The sequence below is a fragment of the Leucoraja erinacea genome, chromosome 5 (assembly GCF_028641065.1).
Source record: "Leucoraja erinacea ecotype New England chromosome 5, Leri_hhj_1, whole genome shotgun sequence".
Taxonomy (NCBI): domain Eukaryota; kingdom Metazoa; phylum Chordata; class Chondrichthyes; order Rajiformes; family Rajidae; genus Leucoraja; species Leucoraja erinaceus.
In genome coordinates, this window is record NC_073381.1 from 93,934,078 (window position 1) to 93,961,507 (window position 27,430).

The 27,430-nt window shown below is 47.4% G+C and overlaps 1 protein-coding gene across 1 annotated transcript; it reads right to left on the reverse strand.

The window, feature by feature from the left end:
* Positions 1-4,477: 4,477 nt before the first annotated feature.
* Positions 4,478-26,639, reverse strand: hsp90ab1 (heat shock protein 90, alpha (cytosolic), class B member 1). The gene is made up of 11 exons (XM_055636280.1): positions 26,482-26,639; positions 20,640-20,783; positions 18,643-19,009; positions 11,856-12,010; positions 11,339-11,653; positions 11,043-11,208; positions 9,386-9,576; positions 7,615-7,762; positions 7,031-7,299; positions 5,951-6,284; positions 4,478-4,804 (listed from the first exon to the last, which is right to left on the reverse strand). The coding sequence occupies exons 2-11, from the start codon at positions 20,781-20,783 to the stop codon at positions 4,695-4,697; spliced, it is 2,199 nt and encodes a 732-aa protein (XP_055492255.1). The 5' UTR covers positions 26,482-26,639; the 3' UTR covers positions 4,478-4,694.
* Positions 26,640-27,430: the final 791 nt, after the last annotated feature.

Consider the following 27,430-nt stretch of genomic DNA (forward strand, 5'->3'; position numbering starts at 1 on the left):
AGAGAGAGAAAAAACGATGCTATTTTGGCTAAGATTGTTTTGGGAGCCACACCCTTTCCATTAAATCAAACCGCGCAGCCCGCACTGTTACAATGGTGTTTTTTGACCAGCACCCAGCCGCTTCGCACCACACAACCTAACCCCGCTCAGCGCAACGTGGTGTCAATCACGCTGGATGACGGCCAGCACGATTGTTTGACTCCCGCCACGTCAGACCCCCCCACAAGCGGCATCTGCGGTTCAATTGGTTGGGTCGGGTCGACTAGGGATGCTCGAGTTTATTACTATTTCTCTCGGAACCCCTGGCGACCTCTCGTGGAACCCTAACGTTCTGGGGAACCCTGGTTGCGAAACATTGGTATACACACATCCTATCTGCTCAAGTTCAAACAAATGCCTCAAAACTCATTGGCCGGCGGTTGATTCTACAGCAAGACAATGATCCCAAACATACAGCTAAAGCAACAAAGGAGTTTTTCAAAGCTGAAAAATGGTCAATTCTTGAGTGGCCAAGTCAATCACCTGATCTGAACCCAATTGAGCATGTCTTTTATATGCTGAAGAGAAATTTGAAGGGGACTAGCCCCCAAAACAAGTATAAGCTAAAGATGGCTGCAATACAGGCCTGGCTTCGTCTTCTTCTTGCGTATGGCGTGCACAGCCGAGCGATGTAGGACAACTTGTTCTATTTGATCTTACTTGATTGTGCACGGCAGGTAGATTGCATTTGTCGAAACAGGGCAGACTACGTGAAGGTTGCAATCTTCCACCTCCACAGGCCTGGCAGAACATCATCAGAGATGACACCCAGCAACTGGTGATGTCCATGAATCGAAGACTTCAAGCAGTCATTGCATGCAAAGGATATGCAACAAAATACTAAACATGACTACTTTCATTTACATGACGTTGCTGTGTCCTAAACATTATGGTGCCCTGAAATGGGGGTTCTATGTATAAACACTGCTGTATTTCTACATGGGGAAACCAAAATGTATAAAATGGCCTTTATTAAAATCTGACATTGTGCACTTTAATCACATGTGATTTTTTCTATTACAAATCTCAAATTGTGGAGTACCGAGGCAAATAAATAAATGATGGGTCTTTGTCCCAAACATTATGGAGGGCACTGTATATTCCAGTGAATACAAGCCCAGTCAACACATTCTTTCATCATACATCAGTCCCGCCATCCCGGGAATCAACAAGGAATTAACCTTGTGAACCTACGCTGCACTCCCTTAATAGCAATAATGCACACAAAGAGACCAAGCATGCACACAATACTCCAGATGCTGCCTCACCAGGGACCTGTACAGGACCTCCTTGCTCATAAACTCAAATCCTCTCGCAATTAAGGCTTTCTTCACTGCCTGCTGTACGTGCATGCTTACGTTCAGTGACGGATGTACAAGCACACCCAGGTCCCGATGCACCCCCCCCCTTCTCCTAATCTGACACCATTCAGATCTGCTTTCTTGCCACCAAAGTGGATAACCTCACATTTATCCACATTGCACGGAATCTGCTATGCTTCTGCCCACTCACCCAACCTATCCAAGTCAGCCTGCAGCCTCATCGCAGCTCACACTGCCACCCAGCTTTGTGGCATCCGCAAAATTAGAGATGTCACACTTAATTACCTCGTCTAAATCGTTAATATCTTTCTCAGGCCTCCTTCGATCGTTCGGATATATATCCTTAATATATATTGTAAACTGGGGTCCCAGCATCGAGCCTTGCTGCACCCCACTAGTCACTGCCTGCCATTCCGAAAAGGACCTGTTAATTCCTGCTCTTTGCTTCCTGTCTGCCAACCATTCTCTATCTATGTCATTACCCTACCCCCCCAATAATTTTGCACACTAACCTCTTGTGTGGGACCATGTCAAAGGCTTTTTGAAAATCAGATACACCACATCCACTGGCTCTCCCTTATCCATTCCACTTGTTATATCCTCAAAAAATTCCAAAAGATTAGCCGAGCATGATTGAAGGTGAGGTTGGCTGTGAAGATCAACACGTCAAGCATACTTTAAATCATGTCGCAGGCACACTGCTAGGTAAGAGCTGACCTACATATCGCACGCCACTCTCAGCAGCTCAGTGAGAAAGCCATGAAAACTGATGCCCATTGATCGGAGTCACATCTGCATGCTTCAGGGTTTTGAGGACGGCATCAACAGCTCTGCTTCAAGAAGGCAGCTAAAATCAGACCCACACCACCCCTGGCCATGGTCTCCTCTTGCTGCTCTCATCAGGAAGGAGCCTGCACAACTCCTTTCGCAGTAACAATCTACAATGGATTTTGGTTACTGATAATTCATTGTATTAAATTTGTTGTGCTGTTGCATTAATGTGCCTTAAAGCTGCAGCAAATATCCAACAATTGAACCCTCTTGACTCGGGGATCAAAGCCACCTGGTGGGGTAGAAAGGAGAGAGTGTGGGTGGTGTCAGCTCAGCTCAGTTCCATTTCCAATTTATGCTCATGAATTTATATTAGTGTAGGATTATAGGGCAAAGGAATCAGGCATGATTAAAATGAATGGGCTGAATGGCCTTATTCTGGTTTTAGAACTCCAGCTCGAGATCTTGGGCATCAAACTTTCGCCAGGCTCCATCTAAACATGCTTATGGGTAGCATGCAATTACACTGCAAAGTAAACCGTTCATCATTTCACACATATCTCCTGCGTCTCGGCATTCTCAATACAGTGCTTGGATCACCACCTGCTGTGTACAAAGCACGTCCATGTGGTATTCATGTATTGGCACTTCAATGAGGAGAGGAAATTCCTGCATTTATTCTATAATATGTGGGTCAACAGAAGCAGCAGGAGGGCTTCCCCATATTTGAGGCTGTGGTTGGATTTGGGCAAGACTTGCATCCATCTCTTCTGGAAGGGGTACACTAAGGTATTTAGAGAGGCAGGCCAAGATGATACACCTTGAGCAAAAATGCTCCTGGAGTCCCAGCCATGGACCAACTCCCAAAGCCTGTACAATATATTGCACCTACAAATCCCACACAATTTGGACTGCACATCACCCTTCAAAAAAAGGCAAAGGCCCATAAGCTTGTAGAGCTGACTAACAGCTCTGCCATCACATATGCAGAGGGAATGGCACAACATTTTTTCCAGTAGTTAACACAATCAAGGACTATTTGCACACCGGTTATTCCCTCACCCACTCTCCCATCAGGCAAAGATCCAAAAGCTTGAAAGCAAGCACGTATCAGATTCGAGAACAGGCTTTTCCCTTTCATCATTATAGCCACATCTACACTTTCTCTGTAACTGTAATGTTATATAACACATTATATTGTGCACTCTGTTTGCACTACCTACTGCACTTGTGTATGACTTGATTATACTTTAGTGTATAGTATGGTTTGACTGGACAGCACACAAATGTTTTTTACTAGCTCAATATATATGACAATCACAAACCGGTGAGGACATGTGCAAAGTTTTTATCTTGTGAGACTGGAAGTTTATTAAATTGGACTGTTCACAGGCTTGTGTGGGTTTTCTCCAGGTGCTCTGCTCTCCTCCCACATTCCAGGTGTGTAGGTTAATTGGTATAACAGTCCCGACTGTGTAGGCTAAAACTGGTGTATGGGTGATAGTTGGCTGGTGCCTCACTGAGCCAAAAGACCCGTTTCCATACTGTATCTCTAAAATAAACAAAACCAAACCATTGGTGAAGCTGACCGATGCCCTCCACTAGCTTGATCCACAACCTACAGACAGTGGAATTCCTCAAGGTTTTTCTGAGAGGGCATCTACACAGATGCCCTCTTCTCTCCATAGTTGTCATTGTGCATGGACTAGCAGTGTCTTTCCAAAACCAGCAGGCAGCTTGGACGGCAGGACCATAGCTCAATTCAATTTATTGCCAGACTTTTATCTTGAAACAGGCTTAAGGCAGTCCACATTAGGCTCGTCTGCAATCAAGGGGCAACTGGGCCAAGCGAAGTTGTAAACAGCAATCCTCACTGTGACTGAACTGGGCAGTTGGCATTTACTCAAACTGCTGCTCCAGTTGTCAGTGTGATCACAATACGACAGGCAAGGCCAAGAATGAACAGCCACTCAACACTGCCGCCCGTGCGCCAGCCACTCCTGCGGTGCAGCCCATCTCTGGGACAGGACCTTTGCACTGCTGTCACTGACAATCACGTGTGTGGAAACCCCTCGGCTGCGACAGGAGAGCGGCATCACTGCCTGATCTTTTGCTCCACCTTACACCGATGGGGAATGCTCAGTGGAGTTCAGCTAGGATTTCACTCTGAACAGCAGCCTTCGCCCAGATATTTGGAAGTAGAGCCAGCCGTCTCATTTTCTCATGCCCGCCCTCTTACCACCACCCCCCAGGGCCCCAACTCTGCTCCAGTATGTTTCTGGATGAGGGTGCCACAATGTAGAGCAGTCAGAAACTGCAGCACACCACAAAACCAGGACCTCACATGACAGTGGTTCAGACTTTATTTTACAGAACATAGCTCCGAAAAAAAAAAAAACATGCTCTTCAAATTAAAATATAGGACAGCGTTACAGTAAGGCTGTGGTGCCGTGACAAGGGCCCGCTCACTGGCTGGACAACAACTATACACACCGCACCACAGATCCCGTGCCAAGTCCAAATTAAATACAACAGTCCACACGAGCAGGGGGCAGTCCAGATTTAGTCCACCTCTTCCATGCGTGATGCATCCTCGTCTCCCTCCAGGGGCGGGATCTCTTCAGCAGGTTGTGGAGTGACCTCATCCACAATCACCTCCTCCTCGTCGAGACCTGTGAACACACAGAGGGTCAGTGCGAGTCCTCACCCGGATAGACAGTGGACTGGATATGGGTGGGCAGTGGGAGGGGTAAGCAAGGTGACTGGGCAGCAGCAGCCCAGAAAAATGGAGCGTCAGCCAAATCCCAGCCAGACCCTGCCTCCTGGGAGTAGGGACAGTTCCAGACCAGGACGATGGGGGCACAAGCTGTATTAATGAAACATGTATAGGAAGGAACTGCAGGTGCTGGTTTAAACAAAACAGACACAAAATGCTGGAGTAACTCAGCGAGTCTAAACTAAATCCAGGACAAAGCAAAACTGAAAATAAAGGGAAGATGGGACCAAATCAGAGTATTATTTGGAGATAGATTTTTCTGACTGTCAAAGATAGGAGCAGGCAGACGGTCAACGGTGCTCCGACTAAGATCATGCATGCTATGAGAAGGCAATGTGAGGATGGACCATGACGGTCTCCGGTAGAAATAGAGATAGTAAACAGAAAAGACAGTAAAGCTCTCTGCACCAAAGATTCTATAGCAAGCAAGATAGACCACTCCTTCTAAATGCAATGGGCTGACGTGTAGTACGCAACGGAGTGGAACGTGGGCCTTTTTTTCCATCCATTTCAGTAACCCGACCGACTCGCAGTGTAATCAACGGTGACAAATTTTTACCAAATAACTTTTACGTGGATGTTTCCGTAACCGGCTTCCTTCTCCGCACTAGTATCTTTGCTCCACTATGGGATCTCTGGTGCGGAGACGGAAGCCGGTTATGGAAATGGGGCCGAAAATTACCCATGACCGTACTACGACTTTTTCATCGAGTAATCTATCTTGCTCGCCACAGGATCTTTGCTCTGCACCTCCAACTTTAAAGCTCTAGCACAACTTGATAGACCAATCAAGTCACCCCTTAGACTAGGAATGGCATAGGAAACCCAGGACTCAGGTACTGGTTACTCCAATAACCGTACAGGGAAATATAGTCAGGTAATTGGCATTGGTGGATATCTGTGCAGACAATACTCTGATACAACAGCAATCCTGCTTACCAGGGAAAATGGTGAAATAAATGTAAGCAGGTTCTTGCTTTCACCTAATAGCAGCAAGTTTGGGCCACTGCTGTATGGGAACCATGCACAGGAACTCACTCACCGAGACCCAATTTGATCATGCGGTAGATTCTGTTGGAGTGTGTCTGGGGGTCATCCAGTGAAAACCCAGAGGACAAGAGGGCAGTCTCGAAGAGCAGGATCACTAGGTCCTTCACGGCCTTATCATTCTTGTCTGCGTCGGCCTTCTGCCTCAGGGTGTCCACGATCGGGTGGTCAGGGTTGATCTCCAGGTGCTTCTTGGCCATCATGTAGCCCATGGTGGAGTTGTCCCTCAGGGCCTGAGCCTTCATGATCCTTTCCATGTTGGCAGTCCAGCCATAGGTGCTGGTCACGATGCAGCAAGGCGAGGAAACCAGACGGTTGGAAACGGTCACCTGGAGAGACAGATAGGTTACATCAGACAATGCATTTGAGTTATTTTGTGTTTAATTTCATATTCGTAATTTTATTATACACGTACGACATATTTAACGACGTCTATACGGAGCCAGTGTGAAACGGCCTTTAGTGGTCAGTAGACAGGAGCTGTACGAGACAGATTTGTGTATCATCAAGTGACTCACTAGAGTACAGATGCATGCATGGTCTCCATCAGTCCTGTCTGTGCTTCCTGGCGTGCAGGTACAGTCCCTCATTTGTTATTTAGTCATTTTTACCCATAATTTAGGGATGTTATACGAATTTAAAAAAAATTAGGTATGGTTATGTTTATTTTTTGTTACTTTATCAAGTTTATTTATGTATGTTTTTGTTAGTTTATGAAAAGTTTGTTTGTTGTTTTCTCTCTCCGCCAAGGTGCAAAGTTCTTCTGTTTGCCTTTATTTGCTTCAGTTTTGAACAAGCGGTTTGTTTGATTTCATTTTTGCTCAAACCAGAAAAATATACTATGTTTGCCTTATGAACTAAGTTTATGAAAGAGAAAGAAAGACATGATATATCATTTTTATGTAGGGATTCCGAGACATGGAAATCATTTCAAGGGTTCAGCAAAGGTAAAAAGGTTGAGAAACACTGCCTTTCAGAGGCCTGCCTCTCAGCTGCTGGCAGCCTTCATTCCATGGTCAGAGCCCGCCCCCCTCAAAGAACGTGGCCCTGTAACTGCTCCCCAGAGACACCGTACCTTCTCCACCTTCTTGTCCAGGATCTCCTTCATCAGTTTGCAGAGACCATCGTACTTGGTCCGGTCAGTTTCACGCTTCTTCTTCTCATCATCATCCTCAGGCAACTCCAGCCCCTCTTTGGTGACAGACACCAGCTGCTTGCCATCAAACTCCTTCAGCTGCTGCACACAGTACTCGTCGATGGGCTCAGTCATGTAGACCACCTCGAAGCCCCGCTTCCTCACGCGCTCCACGAATGCGGAGTTAGCCACCTGGTCCTTGCTTTCACCTAGAGATAGCAAATGACATGGTAAGTTTGCATCCCAGCTGGATGGGAACCTCACTCTGCCAATGTCCTACCTGAGCAGGGATCACCAGGGCAAAGGGTGTCACATTAACCTGGGCTCTCAGCATAAGGTCACAAAGTACACAATCTCATCTCGTGTTTCCCTGAGGGGCGTTTGGTACGTTGAAGGCAAACTGCTTCTCCAGCCCAAGCCGACTGGCTTGGTAAGAGGGGACATCAGGGAAGAGTTGGAAGTTACTAGAGGTCAGGTAGCCATACATACTGGAGCACAGCGGGTCTCAACAAACTACATCGTACCAGTAATGTAGTAAATGCACTTCTGGTTCTCCTTCATGCGAGAGACGTAGTCAGACAGGGGTGTGAGCTCATCTCCGGACTGAGACGTATGGTAACGCAGCATTTCTGACAGCTTCTTGCGATTCTGAGAATCCTCATGGATACCAAGCTGTGAAAGAATGGATAGTACAGGAAGTCAGCAATTATACCGCAATGGCAAACTCAGATAAATACCATATTAAAAGCAGCAAACTCATTGGGTCCGCCTGCTGCTCTCCGTCACCACTTGCAGTTGCTGTATATTCAGCGACTACCCCAGTCACCTGGCCTTTGTAATGTGTCCCATGTGATAGTCATACAGCACGAAAACTTGACCTTCAGCCCAACTGATCCATACTGACCAAGCTCCATCTAAACTAGTCTAATTTGCCTGCGTTTGACCAACATTCCTCTACACATTCCTATCCATGTTCCTCCACCCTCCCACCCCAAATCTATGTCCTCTGGTTTTTCATTACCTACCCAGTTAAAAGTCCTCAAGTCCCAAAGACACCCTTGAGATGTTGAACGCAAGGGGAAGTATACCATCAATGGCAACACCCTTAACATCATTGATGTGCAGAGGAATTTTGTAGTCCAAGTTCATAACTCATTAAAGGTTCCAGCACAAGTAGGCATATGGAAGGAAGTACATGGAAGAGGGATATAGATCATGTACAGTCAGATGAGTTCAGTTAAGCTAGGCATCATGTTCAGCACATTGTGGACTGACGGATTAGTTCTTATGCTGTACTGTTCTATGTTCTAAATCTCTGGCATCATCCTCAAATATTCTTTAAATAAACAACCCATTTCAATTGAAGTGGAATTAAAACAATGCGCACTACCATTTAGCAACAAGGGCCACTTGATCACCCTTTCAGTTTCAGTTTGCTTTTGATTTGTAGGATCCTTAGTGGAACAGTCTGGCGAGGGCACTACATTTTCTAATAATAAAGACATTGGGAAAGTTTTTAAAGAAGACATACAAGATCACAAGCGGTACAAGTACTAGGGAGTGGGCAAAAATTTGCTACGGATAATTAAACATTCTGAGAGAGACATTCACAAAGGCTTCTATGCAGATTCAACAGTTGAAAAGCTAGCTGATTACCACTCCTTATGGATTAGGGGACTGAATACAAAAGCAGGTTATGCTTCAGTTATATAGGGCATTGGTGAAGCCACATTGTAGCTCTTATGAGGAACAGTTTAACAGACTGGGTTTGTATGAGTTTAAAAGTGTGAGAGGGGACGATTGAAATAGAATCTTGATGGCTTTCACAAGATCTTGCCTTTTATTCCCTGGGAGGACCAAGAGCTAAGGAGATCATAAAAATAAAGCATCCACTCATTTAACACAGGCAACTTCGGAGTCACAAATCTTTGGAACAGATCTCCTCAGAGCTGTGGAAGCAGGGCATTTTAACACGAAGACAGAGAAAGATGGTGTGAACTGTTCCCAGGGAACGCAGAGTGAAGGTACAATCAAGACTGGTCACCATCATACTGAAGCAGAGAAGGCTTGAGGAACCAAGTAGTTGTTTGGTTATAAATACCAATCACCAAACTTCACACAATAACGGTCCTGCACATTAGAGGCATGGCAAGACAAGCAACGCAGTAGATGCTTCTGTGGAACAGTGGTGAAATTCGCAGAAAGAGCAGCAAGGATACCAGAGAAATGGTCAAATTCCAAGGAAACCCACAAAAACGTAGCAGTAGGGCCAGGGGTCACACACTTTCACCATACCTTGAGATTCTTTGAGAATTGTTCATAGAATTTTTTGTAGTTCTCCTTGTCTTCTGACAGTTCACCAAACAATTCCATGCATTTCTTGACAATGTTCTTGCGGATGACCTTTAGAATTTTGCTCTGCTGAAGCATCTCTCGGGAGATATTCAAGGGCAGGTCCTCGGAGTCCACCACACCCCGCACAAAGTCTGGGCAAAACAGGAATCAGCATGGTTCCACATCAAATAAACAAGCAAATTTGAGAATTGCCAACAGAAATCAACATATAGCTAATATTACTGTCAGATCAAGTCTAAAACATACAAGGTATTCCAAATTCAAGACACTGCTCATTCATGCTCCAGCAGAGGCTCAGATCAGCAACAGCCAGACCAGCTCACCTGTCATGGAACTGGGCAGGGTGTCGACGATGGCAGGGGAGGCTGGGCAAAGGGCTGTGTTGAAGATGGCGGTAGACAGAGGAGAGGATTGGTGCCACCAGGACAATGGTCTTTTAAGGCCAAGATAAGACCACACTCTTAAGAACTTTGAAACTTTGTGGGCACCAGAAACACAGCGACTCTTTGTAGTTTGAGTTAAGTCTATTATTACACTACAATCATTGCGCTTATCTACGATTGTGCTAATCTATAGTTTGATTTTACTGTAATGCATGCAATACAAAGAATTTAACTGAACCCAGGTACGTGACAATTAAGTTATCATCATCATAAGGCGCTTATGGCTCAGAAGCAGCTAAATAGATGAGCTCAGTGTCATAAGACAGCGTCTCTAGGCAGTTACCACCAGGCTATGCAGATTATAGGGCTTCCACTGAATTACCCTGCATGCTACTGGTTTGTATCAGCCCTTCACCGAATAAGCACAGACCGTGTACACATTTTCCTACAGTGTCAGCAGGAAAACGAGGCAGGGGAATGCTGGCAAATATAGATAGCTCTGTTATATAACACTATAGATCCCGAGAAACCTAGTGTTATAGATTCATGTTAAAAAGACAACTGTGCCAATGAGGGAAAGAGTTAGGAAATGGTTTCGGACTCACCGGAAGTTATTTTTTCACCCAGAATTTTCAAAAAGAATGGTCTTTTCAATAGCAATAAGATTAATTTGTTACTGCAAGCTGAAAATACTAAAGATCGTGCATTACCTTAACAGAGTTCATTGCAGTGCCAACAGGAGCATATCAATTTCAACAGCCTTCTGTAATGAAACTGACGGACTGTGTGCTTAAGGTCATAAGTAATAGGACCAGAATTAGGCCATTCGGCCCATCAAGTCTACTCCGCTATTCAATCATGGCTAATCTATCTCTGCCTCCTAACCCCATTCCCCTGCCCTTCCCATAACCCCCGACACCCGTACTAATCAAGAATATATCGATCTGGTTATCCATCTCTGCCGTAAAAATATCCATGGCCTCCGCAGCCTTCTGTGGCATAGAAATTTAGATTCAACACCCTCTAACTAAAGAAATTCCTCATCTGCTTCCTAAAGGAATGTCTGAGGCTATGACTAGTCCTATAACCTCCCACGAGTGGAAACATCCTCTACACATCCACTCTATCCAAACCTTTCACAATTCGGTAAGTTAAGATCCAATGGAAATAGATGTTCTGTGTAATTGCCTACTTCACCAGGACAAAGCACTCACTTAGGTATTCGGGGATCAGCTCCTCGCAGCTATCCATAATGAAGACTCTGCGGACGTACAGCTTGATGTTGTTCTTCTTCTTCTTGTTTTCAAAGAGGTCGAAGGGAGCCCGCCTTGGAAGGAACAACAGGGCTCGGAATTCTAGCTGCCCTTCGACAGAAAAGTGCTGAGGAGAGAAGAACCCCCTTGGTTATTTCCACCGTTGGCATACATTTTGGCACGTTTAGACCTTCACGATAATGCAACATGTCAAGCTCAGGAGTCACAGACTCCACCCCATGCAACAGAATCCTCACCTTCACAGCCAGGTGGTCCTCCCAGTCATTGGTGAGACTCTTATAGAACTCGCCATACTCCTCCTGTGTGATGTCGTCAGGATTGCGGGTCCAGATGGGCTTGGTTTTGTTGAGTTCCTCCTGGTCTATATACTTCTCCTTGATTTTCTTGGTTTTCTTCTTGTCCTTTTTTTCACCGTCCTCCTCTTCATCTGAGCCCACATCTTCGATCTTGGGCTTCTCCCCTTCCTCTGCCTCCACTCCTTCCTCCTTCTCGGCCTTGTCCTCCGGCTCTGCCTCGTCATCACTGATCTCCTTCTCCCGCTCCTTCTCCACCTGAAGCCAAGAACCAACCTTAGTCAAGCTTCTTTTCTTACTCCTCAATCCACCCCCCCCTCCTGCAACTGCGACAAGCACACCAAACTTAAAACATTCAAGCCTCGTAAATCCAGAGCTAAAATCTTTCTTTCAGCAAGAGGAATGTGACAGAACCATGCTAAATCTCAGCGCTAACACCGCCCCCCCCCCAACCACTTACAAAGAGAGTGATGGGATAGCCGATGAACTGAGAGTGTTTCTTCACAACCTCCTTGATTCTCTTCTCCTCTAGATACTCAGCCTGATCCTCCTTTAGCTGTAGGATAACTGTTGTACCACGAGTGATTGTATCAGGCACACCAGCATCACCCTTCCCTGAAAAACAAACCAGAGGCACATCATACACTGGAACCCAAAACACCCACTCCCAGCCGTCCACAATCCACCAAAATCCCAGTTCACAACAACCACCCCCAAAGTCATTCCCAAACCAGCAAAACACTCCCGGAGCCAGTCCCAGTCCAGAGCCCCAAGAACAAGCTAATAGTGGTGCCAAAATACATCAGCCAAGGCCTTAATGAATGACGAAGGAGGAACAAGGAATCAAGTCCACATGTGAACGTACATCGCAAGATACAGGAGGAGCCCACGTGGCCAACAAAAAAGGCGGCGCTGCCATTCATAGTCAGAATTACACAACACAGAAATGGGTCCTTCAGCCAAACTCAATCATGCATCAAACAGAACGCCAAATTGGTCTGCATGGACAGGGTGGGTTATAGCGCCCGTTTTCACCCTAGGTCTAGGACACCACTCCTGCATGATATGATCTGCCTGGATAGTGAAGTTTTTCCACCCCATCTTAAGTCACGTGACAATAATATCCCTTTAGTATAATTTGGGTCAATCCTCTACATTCTAAACCCTGTCCAACGTTGCCCATTCGATTATTATGGTGCATTAGGATGCTTGCTAAAAACGATGAATTGGATGCAAGACTTTTTATAAGCATGCAGCAGTTACAATGTTTTTACAATTGGTCATTGATGCTTCTGGACTGCTAATATTAGGCAGGATCCATGGAGAGAAACGGTCAGAGTGTGATTTATTGGTATTGGTTTATTACTATCGCGAAAAATAAAGTGCTTGCTGTCCATGTATAAACACCCTTGTGAATATAATCATGACTGTGCAGAATAGTGTTATGGTTACAAAAAGTGCATAGACAAGAGTGCATGGGCTGCAAATAGATAGACTGGGAATGCTTCCTTGTGTTATAAGAGTTTTTCATTATGTGCTGCTCAAGATGAGTCAATCGCACTGTGATACCCGTCTGTTGTGGTCTTTGGACAGAATTTTGCTTTGAACTGTCCTGACTGATAAAAGCCTTTGAGCCACCACCATAAATGTACACACCATTTTGTATTTAGTCACACCAGTCGAGCGACTATTGCATTACTACTCCTCTCTCTCCATCAGTCCACGCCCTGCACCAATGGATGAGGTTGGGTCCCTGACAGAATAACTGCAGAGCACTTTACTTGCCTATTTCCACTCTTCACCAGCAATTTGACGGTTGAAACTAGCCCACACATGAACTAATGAACATAAAAGAATGCCAAATACAACACTGCTAACAAGGCAGAGGGTGCGGTAAAGGATAATGAAAGTCACAACTCATTATATGCATTTGTGGTTGCCATAGTATAGGAAGGATGCGATTGTGCAGGAGAGGGTTCAAAGGAGTTGCCTGGGATGACTGTTTTAGTTAAGATCAGAGGCTGGGTAGGTCTCCTTGGGCAGCAAGCTAAGGGGGCTGTTTATAAAATGGGGAGGTAGACACGATAGCTAATAGAACTCTTCTCCAGAGTAATTAATAAAATTAGGGCATAGGATTATGTTACAGATAAGAGGCAAGTATCTAGACAAGCAATTGAATAGAAGACACGGCAGGCTACAGGCCATGTGCTGTGAATGAGATTAGCACAAATCTATAAGCCATGTTGATGAACATGATAGGGTCCCCTTCAGTCTTGTATGACTAACCAATCCCTGACCTCCTTCCACAACTTATTCCCAATTTAAGGGTACAAGGAGCCTTCCTGTAAAACTTCACTCCAGCCCTGCCCTCAACATTCCAAGCTTGAAGGGAAACAGTGCTTCGCAGAAATCAAACAGCACATTCGCCATTCATTCTCTGGCCCAATGGAGTCTGCAATTCCAAAGCATAGCTGGATTGGCTGGAGATTTATAACACCCGCCAGCAATTCCAAGATAAGAGACTGGAAAATTACTTTAATGAGCGCCTGATGGAGCTAAAGCACAGGCCTGTCCAGGCAGCCAGGCCCAGCTGATTACTGAACAATTCTGCCTCCATATAGATACTTAGACAATAGGTGCAGGATTAGGCCATTCGAGCCAGCACCGCCATTCAATGTGATCATAGCTAATCATCCACAATCAGTACCCCGTTCCTGACTTCCCCCCCATACCCCTTGAATGTATCCTGTGAATCGGCCTCCACTACCTTCTAAGGCAGAGAATTCCACAAATTCACAACTTTCTCTGTGGCCCTTAGTTCTGGACTCCCCCAACATCGGGAACATGTGTCCAATCCCTTAATAATTGTATACATTTCTATGATTCCCTCTCATCCTTCTAAATTCCAGTGAATACAAGCCCAGCCTCTCCATTCTTTAACAGTCCCGCCATCCCGAGAATTAGCCTTGTGAACCTACGCTAAACTCCCTCAATAGCACAAATGTCCTTCCTCAAATGAGACCAAAACTGCACACAATACTCTAGGCGTGGTCTCACCAGGGCCCTGTACAACTGCAGAAGGACTTCTTTGCTCCTATACTCAACTCCTCTCATTATGAAGGCAAACGTGCCATTAGCTTTCTTCACTGCCTGCTGTACCTGCATGCTTACTTTCAGTGGCTGATGTACAAGGACACCCAGATCTCGTTGTACTTCCCCTTTTCCTAACCCGACATCATTCAGACAATAATCTGCCTTCCCGTTCTTGCCACCAAAGTGGATAACCTCACATTTATCCACATTATACTGCATCTGCCCACTCACCCAATCTGTCCAAATCACCCTGCATCCTCATGACTTCCCCTTCGTAAATCCATGCTAATTTGGACCGATCATGTTACAGCTATCCAAATGTGTTTCTATTACATCTTTGATAATCGACTCCAGCATCTTCCCTACCATTGATGTCAGGCCAACGTCTACAATTACCTGCTTTCTCTCCCTCCTTTCTTGAAAAGTGGGATAACATAAACTACCCTCCAATCCACAGGAACTGATCCAGAATCTATAGAACACTGGAAAATGGTCACCAATGCATCCACGATTTCTAGAGCCACCTCCTTGAGTACCCTGGTATGCAGACCATCAGACCCTGGGGAATTGTCAGCCTATCAGTCTACCCAACACCATTTCCTGACTAATGTGAATTTCCTTCAATTCCTTCATCACCCTAGGTCCTCTGACCCCTAGTACGTCCGGGAGATTGTTTATGTCTTCACTAAGGTAGACAGAAACACAGTATCTGTACAACTCATTTGCCATTTCCTGGCTCCCCATAATAAATTCACCTGTTTCTGTCTTCAAGGGACCCACATTTGTCTTAACTAAATTTTTCCTCATCACACACCTAAAGAAGTTTTTACAGCTCCTTCCTCATGCCTCCATATTCCCTTGTTCAGCTGCAATACTGACATTTCTGATTTTACCTTCTCCCTCTCAAATTGCAGATTAAAACGTATCATATTATGGCCACTACCTCCTAATGCAGGGGTTGGCAACCTACAGCCCTCGGGCCGAATCCGGCCCATAGACGTTTTTTCCCCCTCAATCATCCAGACTTCCGTCATCTCCGGTACCTGGATTGTTTAAGAAAGAACTGCAGATGCTGGAAAAATCGAAGGTAGAAAAAAAACACCGGAGTGAGTTTCTCCAGCATTTTTTTCTACCTCCGGTACATGGAAGGTGATTTAGCTGTACCGCATGCTGCGCATAGCCGCCGGCACTGCAGCGCACCTTCTGTTGGAGTGTGCAAAGTGAAGATAGCCAGTAGTGAGAGGCAAACAAAGTGCTGGATGCCCAGCAATTAGTGTAACCAGGTTTGGAGGGAGGTAAACAGATGGAGCTAGGAAGAGAGTTAGTGGCTGATGTGAAGCAGGCAGGGGCAAGAGAAAAAAAAGAGGGGGATTGTCAGGGCTCAGTGGAAAGATGCTGGAAGGCATAAGGGGAACATTTTAATAAGAACCTGAGAGGTAACCTTTTCCTTCAGTGGGCTTCAGGCAGGTACAACAGCATTTTGAGACCCTGCTTCTGTACTGTATGACCTATATGATCCAGACACACTAATGCACATTGAACCGCAGCAGCCAGCAACCTGAATTCAAGTAGATGGGACAATAAACACCAACATTGCTAAAAGGCATTTAAAATCCCATGAACAAATAAATAAAACCAACAGCTTGCCTTCCTGCAGAACCAGACAACATAAGTGGTCCTCTCACTGAACAAGAGGAATAAAGCACGTTCCATAAACATTGAACAGTATCAGGCAAAGCAAACCAACAAGGGGGAACAAGATCATACTTAAAAAGCTGGAGTAACTCAGAGGGACAGGCTGCATCCAATAGACAATAGGTGTAGGAGTAGGCCATTCGGCCTTTCGTGCCAGCACCGCCATTTAATGTGATCATGGCTGATCATCCCCAATCAGTGCCCTGTTCCTGCCTTCTCCCCATATCCTCCGACTCTGCTATCTTTAAGTGCCCTATCTAGCTCTCTCTTGAAAGCATCCATAGAACCAGCCTCCACCGCACTCTGAGGCAGAGAATTCCAGACTCGCATCTCTCTGTGTGAAAAAGTGTTTCCTCATCTCCGTTTCAAATGGCTTACCCGTTATTATGTGTTATATCTGGACTTTCAGAAGGCTTTCGACAAGGTCCCACATATACAAACTTAAAGCACACAGTATTGAGGTTTCAGTATTGATGTGGATAGAGAACTGGCTGGCAGACAGGAATAAGTTGAGTTGGAGTAAACGGGTCCTTTTCAGAATGGCAGGCAGTGACTAGTGGGGTACCGCAAGGCTCAGTGCTGGGACCCCAGCTATTTACAATATATATTAATGATCTGGATGTGGGAATTGAATGGAACATCTCCAAGTTTGCAGATGACACGAAGTTCGGGGGGGGGGGCAGTGTTAGCTGTGAGGATGCTGGGAGGCTGCAAGGTGACTTGGATAGGTTGGGTGAGTGGGCAAATGCATGGCAGATGCAGTATAATGTGGATAAATGTGAGGTTATCCACTTTGGTGGCAAAAACAGGAAAGTAGACTATTATCTGAATGGTGGCCGAATTAGGAAAAAGGGGAGATGCAACAAGACCTGGGTGTCATGGTACACCAGTCAATGAAAGTAGGCATGCAGGTGCAGCAGACAGTGAAGAAAGAGAATGGTATGTTAGCATTCAGAGCAAAAGGATACGAGTGTAAGAGCAGGGAGGTTCTACTGCAGTTGTACAGGGTCTTGGTGAGACCACACCTGGAGTATTGCGTACAGTTTTGGTCTCCTAATCTGAGGAAAGACATTCTTGCCATAGAGGAAGTACAGAGAAGGTTCACCATACTGATTCCTGGGATGGCAGGACTTTCATATGAAGAAAGACTGGATAGACTCGGCTTGTTTTTGTGGGCTAGAATTTAGAAGATTGAGGGGGGAGGATCTTATAGAAACTTACAAAATTCTTAAGAGGTTGGACAGGCTAGATGCAGGAAGATTATTCCCGATGTTGGGGAAGTCCAGAACTAGGGGTCACAGTTTAAGGATAAGAGTATTTTAGGACCGAGATGAGAAAATCATTTTTTACACAAAGAGAGTGGTGAATCTGTGGAATTCTCTGCCACAGAAGGTAGATGAGGCCAGTTCATTGGCTATATTTAAGAGGGAGTTAGATGTGGCCCTTGTGGCTAAATGGATCAGGGGGTATGGAGAGAAGGCAGGGATGGGATACAGAGTTGGAAGATCAGCCATGATCATATTGAATGGAGGTGCAGGCTCAAAGGGCCGAATGGCCTACTCCTGCACCTATTTTCTATGTTTCTATTCTTAAACTGTGGCCACTGGTTCTGGACTCCCCCAACATCAGGAACACGTTTCCTGCCTCTAGCGTGTTCAAACCCTTAATAATCTAATGTAAAATAAGACGCCCTCTCATCCTAAATTCCAGAGTATACAAGCCCAGCCACTCCATTCTCTCAGCATATAACAATCCCGGGAATTAACCTTGTGAACCTCAATAGCAAGAATGTCCTTCCTCAAATTTGGAGACCAATACTGCACACAATACTCCAGGTGCGGTCTCGCCAGGACCTCTGCAGAAGGACATCTTTGCTCCCATCCCTAGAGAAAATGAATGGGTGGCGTTTTGGGTCTAGACCGTTCTTCAGATTCAGTTCCAAAACATCTTGGAGACGGGAGTAGACCGACTCGTTGAGAGACAAGATGGGGAGCGGGCGAGAGAGCACGCGAGAGGGAGGGAGCAAAAGACAGGGACAGCGAGAGATGGAGGGAGAGAGAAAGAACGAGAGACAGAGACCCCAACCCAAGCACAGCGGCAGACCAACGCCCACAAAAACAATCATCCAGATCTTGAAACCCAAAACACCAATAAATTTAATCCCCAATGGTACAGCATGACCTCCCCACCCCCCCATCTTCCAAGCAGCTAGATTCCAAATCAACCCCACCGGGTCACCACCCCTCCATTGGCATGCCAACGAAACAGGAAGTCGGGCCGATCCCGGCCGCTCCAACCTGCCCGTTGCACCTTGTTACAATTATCTATGGTCGATTTTGTGTTGTTAAATGCGGACGTCTAAAAAATCCGTATTTAACAACGCAAAACCGTACATACGTATTATTATAATTCACAATATTTGGGCACGTCAGTTTGTAGGTTCTCCACTCACTGCTTACCACTGTGGGTTTTGACAGTGAAGGAGCCTCCAGCGGACGATTCCCAGCAGTATGACTCGTCATCGTTGTGCTTGGTGAACACTGTAACCTTCTCGGCCACCAGGTAAGCAGAGTAGAAGCCAACACCAAACTGCCCGATCATGGAAATGTCGGCACCAGCCTGCAGAGCTTCCATGAAGGCCTTTGTGCCAGACTTGGCAATAGTGCCCAGGTTGTTGATCAGGTCAGCCTTGGTCATGCCAATCCCGGTGTCAATGACGGTCAGTGTACGCTCCCGTATATTGGGAATAATTTCAATCTTCAGGTCCTTGCAACTTTCCATTTTTGAAGGATCAGTCAGACTTTCATATCGGATCTTGTCCAGGGCCTACATATTAAAATACAATTGTAATAAGGTATCAAAATCCAAACATGTTCAAAAATACACAATCTGCCAAAGCCACTTGATATACAGAACCAAATTCCACACCAGTCACACCACTCGACCAATCTGTCGAATGAGCACCAAGAATGGACTGGAACCCTTGGGAGAAGGACAGATGAGCGACCATACTGTGACAGTAAGTACCACAGTATGAGGAAACAAGAACAAGCCGAAACCATTGGAATATGCACCCAGGCCACATCATCCTAACATGAGAATCCAGAAAAGCGGGTCCAAAATTGGCTTGGCACCAAGAGAAAGATTGTGGATTGGATGCCGCTGACTATTGTTGTACTGCAGAGATCAGTGTTGGGACCTTAGTTTTCAATACACAGGAATAAAGTGGACTGGATTGTTGATAGCGAGGTCAGTGGTCTTGGGATATGGAATGATATTGATGTAAAATGGGCCTACACCATGAATAGGAGGGTGCTAAAGAGTATTGAGAAACAGAGGGAGCACAAAACCAAGGTTCAGGTCCTTGAAGGTGGCAGCACAACCAATTACAAAGGAATATGCAACATTGCCCCTTATTAGGCACGGGCAACAGCTGGGAAGATAGGCTCCAAATTTATAAAACATTGGTCAGTTGGAACACTGAGTGTAATTCTGGTCATCACAGAGAAAAGAGAACATAGCACTGGAGAGGTTGCAGAGGAGATCCATCATGATCTTGCCAGAGATGGCTTTTTTGATTAAGTGGAGACCAGAAACAACAGGTACGCTTCTCCCCCCCCCCCCACTTGAAGTAGAGGTGGTTAAGAGGGTACGTAATTAAGTTATATACATTTATGACAGGTACAGAGAGACTGCAAGTGGAAGCAGTCACCAAGAGCATTTAAGAGGTGTCTGGCATAGTAGACCGGGTCAAGTGCTGGAAAATCTGACTAATACAAGCTGGTACACACAGGTCAGAGTGGAGTGGTGTGCCAGATGGCCTGTTTCCATGCTGTTTGACGACGACACACCAGATTCAGCTGCCAGGTTGATCAAAGGGAACCACATGCAAAATGCTTAGCAACAACATTGACGTAGAGCATGTCCGCAGCGCTGATAAGGCATATAGAAATCCAGTCTTTCTCCGCACCCTCTCCAGAACTGTGTTGTCTTTCCTCTATGTGGTGACCAGAATTACACTCAGTATTCCAACTGACCAATGTTTTATAAATTTGGAGCCTATCTTCCCAGCTGTTGTCCCTGACTAAAGTGTACAAAACCAAGAGTAGGATAGTGCCATCTGAATGTGAAAGCATCCATTAGTCTGACAGTGCCATACAGTGGCAATGCTTGAACTGCTGCCTCACATCGCCCGTGACCAAGTTGAGTGCTAACCTTCAGAACCCCACTTCAGATTCCAATTGGAATTTGCATTCTCTGACTACATGCTTCTACATGCTTTAGTATGCTTCTGACCATAAATTAGATTCAAGTTGTCAATCTATAGTTAAAAACACAATTCCCAACCAAACCTTTAACACTGTGGCCCTAAAGCTGCGAATCAGTGATAAACAGAAATAGCCTGCAATGAAGGCAGAATCATCACCGTAGTAACAAACTTATGAAGGGAACTTACATCGGAAGCATTGGAGATGAGCTCTCGGAGGAAAATTTCTTTGTTGGAATAGAAGGTGTTGATGATCAAGGACATAAGCTGAGCAATCTCAGCCTGGAAGGCAAACGTCTCCAACTCATCGTCAGTGCGAATCTCTTCAGGCATCTGAAAAACAAATTTCTTCTCTTCAGCAAAAAATAATTTAGCCCAACTTGTGTTTTCTGGCATGCTAGTTCAGTTACCACAGACCAATAGCTGTGGCCACACTACACAAAATTATTTAGTTTAGAGATACAACGCGGAAACAGGCCCTTCGGCCCACCGATCCCCGCACATTAACACAAGCCTACACACACGACAATCTACACGTATACCAAGCCAATTAACCTACAAACCTATACGTCTTTGGAGTGTGGGAGGAAACCGAAGATCTCCGAGAAATCCCACGTGGTGAAGGGGAGAACGCAAACTCCCTACAGACAGCACCCATAGTCGGTATCTAACCCAGATCTCTCGCGCTGCAAGGCAACAACTCTATCGCTGAGCCACCATTTGTTAAATTATTACATTTTCTGGGCAACACAAATCAAACAGAAGAACCAAACGCCCATATGCCCCAACATCTCATCTCTCCCATCATGTGCTGTTAGGTTTGAAATTTGACTAAAAATTTGAAAATTGACATTTCCCATCTGATACCAAAATGAGGGGTAAGCGACAATTTGAAACATCGTACATTGGTGAAGATACACAAATAGACCCTGCAGCTACAGACCAGCGAGCTTGACCTCAGTGGTAGGTAGCTTTTAGAAGCTATAATCACAAAGAGAATTAGCAGTTACTCTGACAAGTACAAATTGATTAAGGAATGTCAGCAAATACTTGTCAACGGCCAACTTGGAGCTCTGTGATAAGTAAAGAGATCCAGGTGGAAAATGCAGCATTCGAAATATGGATTTATACAATGCCTTTGATGAGGCGCCCATTGCTTCTGTCATCAAGACTGAATGCCCAAAAATAAAGGCTACAGCAGTATCAATAGAAAATTGGTGAAGTGACAAACAGTTGGGTCAGAATTGTGCAGCAGAAAAACAGGCTGATCTGCCCACCATATGTTGACCTGTTTGCCCATTCACATTAATCCAATTTGCCACGTCGGTCACGACGATCTAGAGAATCAGACAAGTCCTGGAAAGGGGGGAAAAAAGCAACGGGGAGATGAGTGGGCCAGACTAGAATTGTTGATGGGCCAAATGAACCATTTTCGTTTCATAAACATAAGTAGATTAAAAAAAAAATCCCAAGCAATGGACAAACTGATTCCCAAGAATGGCAGTGACCCGAAAGGCACTAATTAACATGTGTTAATGCGACTGGAAGTCACTTTCCATTGAAGTTTCACAAGGCCTCTGCCTTTAACATCGAACAGTGGACCCAAACTGTATACTCCTTTATGCACGTGATAAAGGAGTATACAGATTATATAAATTCTTGCCACATAAGGAAGAAAGCCTGAAATTATAAACTTTAAACATGGTGGCTAGGACGAAGCCGCGGAATTTAAAACGACCAGGATGGGTAAAATGAGGTTGAGACAAAGGTGGTGTGGAATGCAAAACAACAGTTCAGAGAATCCAGATGTGGAATATGCATGGGTGGAGCCAAGAAACAATAGTGGAGGCTCCACTGGCCTCAAATAGTAATGATGCGTGGAACAACATTCAGAAATAGACACAAAATGCTGGAGTACCTCAGCGGGACAGGCAGCATCCCTGGAGAGAAGTAATGGGTGACATTTCGGGTCGAGAACCTTCTTCACTCAACCTGAAAAATCACCCATTCCTTCTTTTATTGTTCCTGCCTTTTGTGTCTATCTTTGGTTTAAACCAGCGTCTGCAGTTCCTTCCTACCTATTCCTTCGCCCCATAGATGCTGCCTCACCCGCTGAGTTTCACCAGCATTTGTCTACCTTTAAACAGGAAATGTCAGTTTAAGGGGACAACTGTAAATGCGGCAAGTTCAAACTAAATTTCACGCTAGGCTGGTATTGTCTAATAAGGGTTAGTTAACATTCTTGTTGTGCAGTTTCTTGGGGAGAGCTACATTACCCATAAAGAACATGGGCCAAAGAGCCTGTCTTGTGTTGTTCTGTTCAATGAACAGCATTTTTCATTAAGATTATGGTGAAGATCAACTAGGGTCCTCAATCTAAATTAAGAAAACTACAATGATGGGAGGCATAAATTGGTTATCAGAGATTTGGGGTTGTTAATTAATGGACTAACAGTGCTGTGACAATAACTAACATAGAAAATAGGTGCAGGAGTAGGCCATTCGGCCCTTCGAGCCTGCACCACCAATCAATATGATCATGGCGGATCATTAAAGAGGGCATAGATGAACTGCAATAAATGTCCATTCTTCATGCTGCTAGGCATGATGAGTTCCCCAGCACTGTTTTCTACTCAAGATTCCACTGTCTAGTCTCTTGTCTCCAATTATTCATTGCTGCCAGGAAAGGTGGTTCAACAAACAGGAAAATAGTATGATTGTAAGCTTTGGAGACAAACTGGAAAAGTTTTAATGGATATACTAAGAGAAAATGATTAAAGGAAAAAATGCCCACTAGTCACAATCAGGAATGTTTTATTATGAGGAACAAAGCAATAGCATAGGTATAGGTATAAAAAGCACAGGTAATGTATGACCAATTAGTGAGATGCCAGCCAGTGTTGGGATAAATTTTAGTCAGCAACACTTGGGAGAGGATTGCACAAATTCAACAGAAATTCTTGAAAGGGAGGTCCAGCAAATGTGGTGTACTTGGGCTTCAAAAAAGCTTATGGGCGAAGTTCTGAAATGGACAGAGAACTGTTTGGGAGAAAGGAAACAAAGAAAAAGATTAACACAGATATTCCCAGGTGATTTAAATGTAATGTTTTCAAGTCTGCCCATAACAAAACCACATAGCAGTCATAGCCGTGAGAAAGATGCAGAGGCAGCAATCTGATGTGAATGAGTGGACATATACCTGGCAGAGGCAGTATAATGATAAATGTGGGGTGATCCACTTTGGTGACAGTAATACAAAGGCAGATCATAATCTGAATGAGATATCCAATTATGAGGTGCTTTCCTATTCATTTTGTTTACTTCAGTTCAGTTTAAAGATGCAGTGGAAACAGGCCCTTCGACCTGACGGTCCTCCACTAGGGATAATTTACTGATTCTATCCTCCACACTAGGGATAATTTACATATGCCAATTAACCTACACGTCTTTGGAATAAAGGAGGGAACCCCATCCAACCTATAAACCGTACAGACAGCACACGGTCAGGATAGAACCTGGGTCTCTGGTGCTGTGAGGCAGCAACTCTTCCACTTTCTTCCCAGAGGCCATTAGGACTGTAAACTCCTATCTCACCAGGGACTAACTTAATGTACCAATTTACTGTTGTCTTTTAAAATTGCTGTTTTTTCTACCACAAATATGTAATTACTGATTCTGTTCCATTCTGTTTTGTAGTTTTTTTGGCACTTTCCACAAGCATTGCCACTTTTCATTTCACTGCACATCTCGTATGCGTATGTGCGAATAAATTTGACTTGACTCTTCCACTGCACACCTGCGCCTGATACAATGGCCTGGATGGAAACGTCCACGCCCCATAAAGTGGGAAACTCATTTTCATCCAGAAAATGCATAATTGGCCGTGATCTTAAAACACTTTCCTGTGATCATGACATCCAATTATAAAAATCTATGACTCCAAAACAACCAGCAAATATCTGAGAAATGGATGGTCAAAAGGCCTTGGGCTGGAATCGTGTCTAGGATGATAAAAATGATCTCAAGAAATGGCACTGGGAAATCCAGGAGAAAGCTGAGGGACTCCCAGCTCAAAGATTTTGGTGCAGGTGAGTGGTGGAGTGCTGCCAAGGCATGGAGTCCACGCCCCCAGTGGCCCCCATTTTCAATTGACTGCAGGGTGAGGAAGAGTGTGGAGTCCTTGTTCCTGGGAGGTTTTGTGCAGGGATTAAGAGCACCCATCCACAGGGGAGTTTGGTGCATACCCAGTCCTGAGGGGGAGAGGGGGAGGTGGTCAGAGTTGTGTCCCCATCTTCAAGAATTTGAGGTTGGGGGTTTGAGTTGGTTCCCTGGGTCAGGGGTTAGTGTTGGGCCCGAGCCCCAGGGGTATTGGTTTCAGTTTGTCCTGGGGAAAATGGCCTGTTATGTCAAAGATAAGACTAACATTTCTAAAAATGCCAGTCAAAGGGTAAAATATGGCACTAAAAACGTGGTAACGATCCTAACATTACCACTGAACTCCCACTACAAAAAAATGCGTCTCTGCACCTAGGTGCGTGCGCCGAAGAGGCCGCGGCCAGTTAAGGATCCCCAGCAGTGATAGCCCGGACCTGAAAAGGGGCCTCCACCCGAAACATCACCCATTCCTTCTATCCAGAGGTGCCGCCCGACTACAGCAATTTGTCTATCACCGACATTTAGCCGCAGGATGACCTCACCGCCGCCGGAAGTCCCGGTAGAAAATGGCGGGCCGATGAGCACGCGGTCGCCCGGACGCGGACAAAAGCTCCCGGGGGGGGAAGAGAGAGGAGAGGGAGAGGGGGGAGAGGAGGAGGACGGGGGGAGAGAGGACGGGACGGGGGGGGGGAAAAGAGAGGGACGGGGGGGGGGGGGGGAGAGAGGGACGGGAGGGGAGGGGGGGGGGGAAGAGAGGGGGGGGGGGAGGGGGAAAGAGGGGGGAGGACGGGAGGGGGGGGGGAGGGGGAAAGAGAGGGACGGGGGGGGGGGGGGGGAAGAGAGGAGAGGGAGGGGGGGGGGGGGGGGGAAAGAGGGACGGGGAGAGGGGGGGGGAGAGGGGGGGGGGGGGGAAGAGAGGGACGGGGGAAAGAGAGGGGGACGGGGGGAAGAGAGGGAGGGGGGGGGAGAGAGGGGGGGGGGGGGGGGGGGGAGAGGGGGAGGGACGGGGGGGGGAGAGAGGGACGGGAGGGGGGGGGGGGGGAGAGAGAGGGGGGGAGGGGGGGGGGGGAAGAGAGGGGGGGGGGGGGGGGGGGGGGAGAGAGGGACGAGAGAGGGGGAAGAGAGGGAGAGAGGGGGGGGAGGGGGGGGGGGAGAGAGAGGGGGGGGGGGGGGGGGGGAAGGAGAGAGGGAGGGGGGGGGGGGGGGGGGGGGGATGGGGGGGGGGGGGAGGGGGGAAAAGGGGGGGGGGGGGGGGGAGAGGGGGGGGGGGGGGGGGGGGGGGGAGAGAGGGAGGGGAGGGGGGGGGGAGAGAGGGGGGGGGAGGGGAGGAGAGAGCAAGAGAGAGGGGAGGGGGGGAGAGAGAGGAGAGGGAGGGGGGGGGGGGAAGAGAGGGACGGGGGGGGGGGGAAAGAGGGGGGGGGGGGGGGGGGGGAAGAGAGGGACGGGGGGGGGGAAGAGAGGGACGGGGGGGGGGAAGAGAGGGACGGGGGGGGGGGGAAAGAGAGGGAGGGGGGGGGGGGGGAAAAGAGAGGGACGGGGGGGGAGAGGGAGGGAGAGGGAGAGGGAGGGAGGGAGAGGGGGGGGGGGGGGGGGGGGGGGGGGGGGAAGGGAGGGGGGGGGAGGAGAGAGGACGGGGGGGAGAGGAGGGAGGGGGGGAGCGAGGAGGGGGGTGGAAGGTACGATGGGGATGGAGAGGGCAGGAGGCGAGCACGAGGGAGATAGACGAGCATCGTCGGCGAGCGCTGCAACGGCCTAATTCACCGTGGTTTTTTTTTTACTGCGACCATCGTCCGCAGACTCGGGCGCCTCACGGCCTTCATGCTCCTCCCCGACCCCCCAATCCCGGTCTGCCCGTCCGCCCGCCGCGCCCTCGTACCTTGGCTGGGTTGTGTATTCCGCTTGTAGTGAGCTGGTCCGGGAGATTGTTGCTGCGTGTGCGCTGTGCCGGATGGGGAAAGAGCCGTCACCTGGTCCTCGCCGCTCCGCTGCCGCCGTCGAAAGGAACTGCGCCGCCTCTGCGTCGGCTCTCTATCCCGGCGCCGCACCACCCTCCGCCGGTGTATCCCTCCGCCCCCACCCACCCCAGCTCCCACAACAACCCCCCCATTCCTCCAACCCCCACCATCCCGGCTCACAACACACGGCCAGCATCACCCTCCCCCACCCGCCCAGCGCCCACTGCCCGCCGCGGCCGTCTAGGGGGGGACTCTTTGCCGGACAGGTGCGGAGGCGGATGGGGCCGGGCGGGTGAGGCGGTTTGTTCCAGCACATTCGACGGGCGGGTTCCGGCGCGGTGATGTCATGGGGCGGGACCTGGCGTCGGTTGGCGGTTGCTCTGGGCGACGCGAGTGGCTGGGCCTCTAGGCCTGGGAGACGCAGTGGGGTGGAGGCTGGGGCTGGGACACTGGCACACTGGGACATGGGACAGGGGCACTGGGTTACACAGAAAAGCTGGAGAAACTCAGCGGGTGCAGCAGCATCTATGGAGCGAAGGAACTCCAGCGTCTGCAGTTCCCTCTTTAACACAGGGGCACTGGGACGGGCACAGGGACAGTGGGACAGGGGCACTGGGACGGGCACAGGGACAGTGGGACAGGGGCACTGGGACGGGCACAGGGACAGTGGGACAGGGGCACTGGGACGGGCACAGGGACAGTGGGACAGGGGCACAGGGACACAGGCACTGGGACAGGGACACTGGGACTGGGACGGGCACAGGGACACTGGGGGGACTGGGGCACTGGGGACTGGGACGGTGGGACAGGGACACTGGGACGGGGGGCACGGGGGCAGGGGCACTGGGACAGGGACACTGGGACAGGGGC